This window comes from Paramormyrops kingsleyae, chromosome 13 (assembly GCF_048594095.1).
Source record: "Paramormyrops kingsleyae isolate MSU_618 chromosome 13, PKINGS_0.4, whole genome shotgun sequence".
NCBI lineage: Eukaryota > Metazoa > Chordata > Actinopteri > Osteoglossiformes > Mormyridae > Paramormyrops > Paramormyrops kingsleyae.
Window position 1 is genome coordinate 24,747,689 of NC_132809.1, and position 7,219 is coordinate 24,754,907.

The following is a 7,219-nucleotide window of genomic DNA, read 5'->3' on the forward strand; positions in this document are numbered from 1 at the left end:
ACCGAACGCCTTGTATAATTTAGTCTAAAATTTGATGACTTGTGTCTTAACTTGGCAAAACTGATGGAAAGACTTGGACTAGACCTGGACTTGGGCAAATGACTTGAGACTTGGACCCGATTTGGACCCTACCACTCGAGAAGACTTGAGGTTATGCATGGTCCCTCTCTGGATACCATAACGTTAATTGTATAATTTCAATATATGTTAATTCTCTGTACTGTCTGCATTTTCATTTGGCTGAATGCATGTAGGTCTGCTGTGACAGTTGGAAAGATGCATCACTCCGTGCGCATACATGCACTATAAAAAATGCCCTTTCAAATTTAACCTGTTTCTGTTTTGAGACAACATGGCCTTTTGGTGCCCATGGTGTTGGGGGTGGTTAAGAGACTAACTCAAGGGCCCACAGACATGTGACTATTTTGCTGAGGCTGGGCTCAAACCAGTGACCTTCTGACCATAGGCACAGAGGTCTAGCCTGCTGACCCATCTTATGCCCCCCAGATGCAAGGCCACCCCCAGTTCCACTTCAGATTTGAAGAACAAAGTGTCTGCTGCCCCCCTCCTCCTCTCCTTGCCTGCCTACCTTCTTCACCATTCCTTCTGACCCCCCCTCTCCCAACTTCAACCACACGCTCCCCCCATTATAACTCTTAAGGGCCCAAATTTACTAGGCAGCGGTCGCAAAGGTACGCGCAGTACAGGTACGTAACAAAAATGTGTTTCATCATTTTGTGGCAGATGTAAACAATGAAAATTGCCTCCCATTCCAAAGAGAGCACTAGCTCTCATTCTTAAGAAGAGAAGCAGCAAAAAAAAACGTGTGAATACACAAAATTCGCAAGTTCAGAGAGCAGCTTTAATCAAGGAGGCACAATTTCACTGTGTCTAGTTTCAGGTTTACTATCGGCTCAGCACTGAGCAGTTTTACTGTCTGCTGGGAAGAGTTGGACCCATAATCTGGAGGATGACGGCTAGAGACTCCTATACCACCATTGCCTCCAGATCCTGCCTTTGCATAAACCACAGCAGCAAATACTGTATCAGACGTGGCCAAGGCAATCTGGGAGAGCCTGGTGGATGAGTTTCTGCCAGTACCAAAAGATGCTGATTGGACGGAGATTGCCCAGGGATTCAAAGAGAAATGGAATCTTCCCAACTGTGTCAGGACATTAGATGGGAAACATATTGTAATCCAGGCACCATCAAGCTCTGGCTCTCTGTTTTACAATTACAAGGGCACCTTCTCTATCATACTCTTGGCTCTGGTGGATGTGAAATATCTTTTCAGGGCAATAGATGTGGGAGCTTTTGGATGGAATAGCGATGGAGGGATCCTTGCTCCCTATGCATTTGGAAAACTCCTGGCTGAAGACAAAGGCAGCTCTCCCAGAAGATGCACCTCTTCCAGGTTCTCCTGTGCCTCATGGATTTGTGGCAGATGAGGCCTTTTCCCTCAGGAGTTCTAAATGTTATATTTGTATAAACTAACACAACGTTTGATACAATATTATATCCAATCTGTAATTACTACTGAAGTTCAAACTATTCAGATGTATCTTCCTATATGGCATTCTTTTTTAAAGTACGTTAATATGTCATTTTCAGACAAACTTTTTCAAGCAGTTAGGTGTATTCATTATATGACCTTTTGCAGTGTTGGAGAAGTTACTCACCAAAGTAATCCATTACAGACAGAGGTGGAATGTTCATGTCCAGAAAACAAAAATCCAGGACAAGGCCGAGCACTCGGTGACTGTGACTCTTTCTATTCAACTGGTTGGTTGAAACAAAACTTTGGTCTGGATTTGTACTTTCTGCACCTGAACCTTCCACCAAAGGAGATTTTTGCACGAACTACCCCTCACAAGAGGCGGTAGCTATATGGGACACCTGCCAATATTTCTCCTCCCCAGCTTCCTGGCAGAATTATGTATCTTAAACCAGTTACTACACCTGCTGCTGCTCTTTTTCACATTAAAACAAAGGCTCTTTTAAGAGCCAGAACTTCTTCCTTTTAAACTAAACGCTATCTGTTGAAGAGTATCTATGGATTAATGACATGGTGACTTTCCCATCCTTGGTAATACATACACACCACATCAGATAAAATTAAAACTTTCTTTTCCAATGTTGTTAATGAGTTTGTATTCCTTTTTTTTGTGATTGCATTATTTGTTGTTCTTAAAGAGGAAATCAATGGAAGTACAACAGACAGGTAGGATGAAAAATGAGTTTGAATTATGAACATTTTAACATGAAGAAAGTTCACAGTTGCTGGTAATGTACTGAATTCTTCAAGTTCATCCATATAACATGCAAATATGAATTTGAAGAAACAGAATATGAAACAATAAAGAACAAATGTAAAAAACTTTATCTCAGCTATATACATGTATACAATGAGGCGAGACGACGTGGCTGCACTTTTGCCTTTATATGATTACATTTTGTCCTATATTGACCTCTCTCCTACTCCATTGTTGTAGATGGCAATAATAACATGGTTCTCAACTTCATTTAGCAACATTTGGACTCTACAAGCACAAAACTGTAATTGATTTCATATGAATCTTTACTCACTAATGGAGGGGAATGTTTCATGCATTAGAACAGGGGTGGCCAATCTTATCCGCAAAGGGCCGGTGTGTATGCAGGTTTTTGGAATAACCTGTAGGTCAGCTGTTCAAACCCAGGTGTGAGGACTCTTCAGCCAATCAGTCCTCTAATTAGTAATCTAATTAGGGAGTTGCAGCGAAAACCTGCATACACACCGGCCCTTTGCGGATAAGATTGGCCACCCGTGCATTAGAACAACCAATGATCAACCAGTTATCTAAAATATCTCAGAGGTGGATCTCATGAACCTTCAGATGGACAGCATGTACTGATAGAGCACAACACAGTGTTACTATTTGACAATTGAAAGAAAATAACTCTATAGATGCTGTAACAACAACGGCAGCAGTGTTATTTACAGTTTTTCTTGATTGCCACATTTCTCAAATGACAATTAACATTTACAAGACAATGAGTATAATCCCCACACCATAATGTCACTTCTGCACAGCAAAACATAATTTCTCATTGCTTCACACAAATTTCCAAATGTTTTAGTACATATATGCAAATAGTTTTGTACAATTGTCATCATTTGACACAATATTTAGTTACTTTAGTCTTGTTGGTCAAAATAGATTATGTACGTGATCATCATGTTAGCCACCACACGGAAAACCGTTAACCAAGCTTTCAAAACAATTCAAATTTAAGATACACTCCATTAACTGCAGTGATGTGGCATTTTCTTGAAGGTACATGAGCATGCGAGTGCTTTCTCCAGCCAGCGAACTTTACTTACTGTAATGTAGAGCCTTGTAATGTTGAAACTGGTCTCTGAATAAGTATCAGTTTGCTAAAGAAAAATAATCATTCAGTGAAACTGAGATATGATGATGAAATTGAGAACTATGATTCAGAATTATGGCGATCAGGAGCATACTTATATAGTAATTGTCAACACAGCCTAAATTTATTTGCCGAAAAGTGCATGCATCAGTAAACACATCGGTAAACGTGTAACGGCATTTTAAACTTCCATGTTAGATATTTTGTCGTATTTACTGTTGGTTAACCTAAATACATAACACATTTAAAATGTGGTACTCAATTTACAGAGTAGTGCGCGTTAGGACCCAGAAAACTTGACGCGCAAGCCGTCACTCCCTATATATATAGGCAGTCAACGGCGAGCTCTAGGAGTGAATTGGACTAATTACTTCGTGGTATCTCGTTGAACTCCAACTACAGGTTTTGCAACTCTTTAACCGCAGGTCAGAATATGGGTTGTCTGTCATAAAGTGTATTGGGAACATTTGCGAGTGTTGCTTTTTTCATCCCTCCATTCGATCAAGCTGGATCCCCGGAGCTCCTCACCATGTCTGGCGCGCTTTAGATCCTTCATGGAGCAGCCGAATTTGTACGAGGTCGCGCAACGACCCCTAATGACTTGCTTTCCACAGCAAAGTTCATTCTGCTACAAAGAAACTAACATCATCGGAGACCTAAGTGAGATATGCGAGAACGAAAGCTCGGTTGATATCAGCGCATACATCGATCCTGCGCAACTGAACGACGAGTTTCTGGAAGATCTTCTGCATAACAATAACAAACTGGAGAAAGTCAAACTGGCAGGCGCTGATTACGGATACCCGGAGCCCAGGGTTAACCAGCAGTTGTACGGCAGCGTGGCGAACTACACAGATGCTTCCGTGTCTGAACCAATTTACGAGAACTATTCTGTCAGAGGAAAACGACCCGTGGCGATAAAACAGGAACATCGGGAAGATGACGAGCTTTGTCAATCATCAGTTTCCCCCGTTTTCACCAGTTCCCTTCCCCGTCATCCTGCGCAGCACATTACGCATCTTCAGTACCAGATCGCGCATTGCGCACAGACGTCCATGCACATCCACCCTGGCCACCCGACACCTCCTCCGACACCGGTACCAAGTCCCCACCAGCAGCAGGGACCGGTGAAGACAAGCAGATCCAAGAAGCACATTGACAAAAACAGCAGCGAGTACCGCTTAAGGAGGGAGCGGAACAACGTGGCTGTCAGGAAGAGCAGGGACAAGGCGAAGATGCGCAACGCGGAGACGCAGCAGAAGGTGCTGGAGTTGGCGGTGGACAACGAGAGACTCCGACAGAAGGTGGAACATCTCAGCCGTGAGTTGGATACTCTGAGGGGCATTTTCAAGCAACTGCCCGACGGATCCTTCGTATCCATTGATGGCCAGCTGCGCATAAACGAACACATGAGTTCAAGCGACTTTGGAAATGGGTTTAAATGATTATTGCTGGATTCTCGTGATGAGCTGGGCAGTTGAGGTAGACACACGTGCCTTTTATACAAAGCGATTGAAATTATAAGCTTATTTTCTATACCTGTATCTATAGTGGATGTATGGCTGTTTTGTTCTACAACATAAATCACACGTTTTTATGATTATTATCTGAATTTTTATCTTTTTGAAAGATTATTATTATTTCTACTACTACTACTACTGTATTTACCTACATAGAACTTGTCGATGCAGCCAGGATACATTACAATTTTAATTCTTTTTCATGTTCTACCAGATTTACTTTTAGTTCGGATGTGTGCCTTTATAATGTGCCTTAAAGCTATGTAGAATTTTATCTCCTTATTTTTCTTAAAGGAGTAATATTTGTAAACCTTTTGCTGTAATGAAGCGTATGTGACTCCGCTTTCAGAGGCTGTTAGATGACTATAAATTCCAAAGGACAGGAAGACATTAATAATACTTTGGCCTTATACTTCGTTATTATACTGTAACTCTTAAAACTGGGTTGGCATGAAGCATTTTAAACATCCTGTTTTATTCTCCAAATCTCTTTTACTTTGTGTACTTGTGTACTGCTGCTTATTAGAAGCACTTAGTTTTGTGTGTGTGTGTGTGTGTGTGTGTGTGTGTGTGTCTGTGTAATGACCGGGTGTCACTTCATGCAGTTTTTTTTCCATTGTTACACTGAAGGTGATGCTTTTGACTTTTCCTGTTGGCTCATATTTCGATTGACTAAAACTAAGGAAACATAAGCACTTTAAAAGACACTTTGAAAATACTTTTCCAATAAATTACATTTGAAATAAATAACATATGTTGAATCCTATAATATTAACAACATTAATTTTTCTTCTATTCTTTTGATTCTTGTACTAATCATGCTGGAATTTTATTAATTTATCAATTTTTCATAATTGTATATTGAATCACCATAAACCAGCAAACTATATTGTAAAAGCACATAAAATCCACTTGTAAACCATAGAAAACCAAAAAAGTAAAAACTGATCAGACTGGTGCCTGCATAATGCATGGTTTAAATGAGCAGTAGGCCTGTTTAAATGATGGCGATATTTATTATGTTCTTTGTGGCTCTGGAAACATTTGAGATGTGTTCCAGGTGGCTTCCCCAGGTGCCGTGGATCAGACGCCATTTGCCTGCTAAAGATGGCTAATGTGCCGCGTTTCCTATAACTGTACAAAAGTAAACATGATGATGTGTTTGGGAAAAATATACATTCAGCAGGGTTCATAATAAAAATACATTATTTCAAAAGGTCATATCAAACAGTTGCTATGTACATGTTTTTGTACATAGTTATTATTATTAATAATATTTTATTATTATTATTATTATTGGCCTATCATAAAATTTACAATTTGCTTTGCTTGTATATAACTTTGTACAAAAAGAAGTCAGGGATTCCATTGTCTTCCATCTTCTGTAACTTTTTAAGAGCTCAGTTTCATTTAACACATAGGTTATATAAGACCCTATTAATTTAGCAAGTTATAATGCTATAAAACATCTCTAATTTTTGCAAAAGCTACATATGTGAGGTGTTCTAATCAAGCGCCTTGGTTATGGATACTGAAATGCTAATATGAAATATAGTTTGTTAAACATTGTAGAGTGTTTCTGTGATGTATTTATGGTACACGTCTATTCTAATGAAAGCATATTGTATTATTTAATAAGCAGTACATTCTCTACTCAAAGGTAATGAAAACTGCTTTTAATAATTTTCAGTCCAATAGAACTGTCATGTGTCACTTCCTGCCTGCCACATCTGCCTGACTCTCTTGTCTCCTCCGTCACATGGCCTGATCCACTGCACCTGATGCTTGTTGGACCTTCTTAGTCCATGCATTTAGGTACATGTTTGTCTGGTTGTTGCTAGTCTGCTCATTAACGTTACCGTCTTCTTGCCTGTACCCAATCCTCCCGTTTTGATCCCCCGTGATCCAGTTTATTTCCAGTCTTTGTTCTTCAAGTTCAATAAAACTCCTTTTGTTTGTCCACCATGCGTGCCCCGAGTCATTCATCCCAACAGTTCTGACATCATGTGCTTAGTTTTTATTTGGAAGTAGGAAAATGGAAGTCATTGCACAATATTCTCTTTTATTGGGGTCAAATTAGGTATCAACATATTAGCTTTAAAATAACTTTACAGACGTTGTTTGTATCAAATATTACTAATATAAAATGCACTTAAAAGATTTATTGGCTCTTGGTAGTACATTAATTCTTTATTGTATTACTGAGCAGACTTTTGACTAGGAAAGAATACAAACAGCTACAAAGTTATATTAACTTTTTAATAGATTTCTTTTCACCGAATTACAGA

At 39.5% G+C, this 7,219-nt stretch overlaps 1 protein-coding gene across 1 annotated transcript; it reads left to right on the forward strand.

Moving 5' to 3' along the window:
* Positions 1–3,313: 3,313 nt before the first annotated feature.
* On the forward strand, positions 3,314–6,894 carry LOC111843507 (CCAAT/enhancer-binding protein alpha-like). Its single transcript, XM_023811148.2, has one exon. It carries the CDS (start codon positions 3,966–3,968, stop codon positions 4,854–4,856), a length of 891 nt encoding a protein of 296 aa, XP_023666916.1. The 5' UTR covers positions 3,314–3,965; the 3' UTR covers positions 4,857–6,894.
* Positions 6,895–7,219: the final 325 nt, after the last annotated feature.

Coding starts and splice junctions, on each gene's coding strand:
- LOC111843507 (XM_023811148.2), top strand. CDS start 3,966: ATGGAGCAGCCGAATTTGTACGAGGTCGCGCAACGACCCCTAATGACT.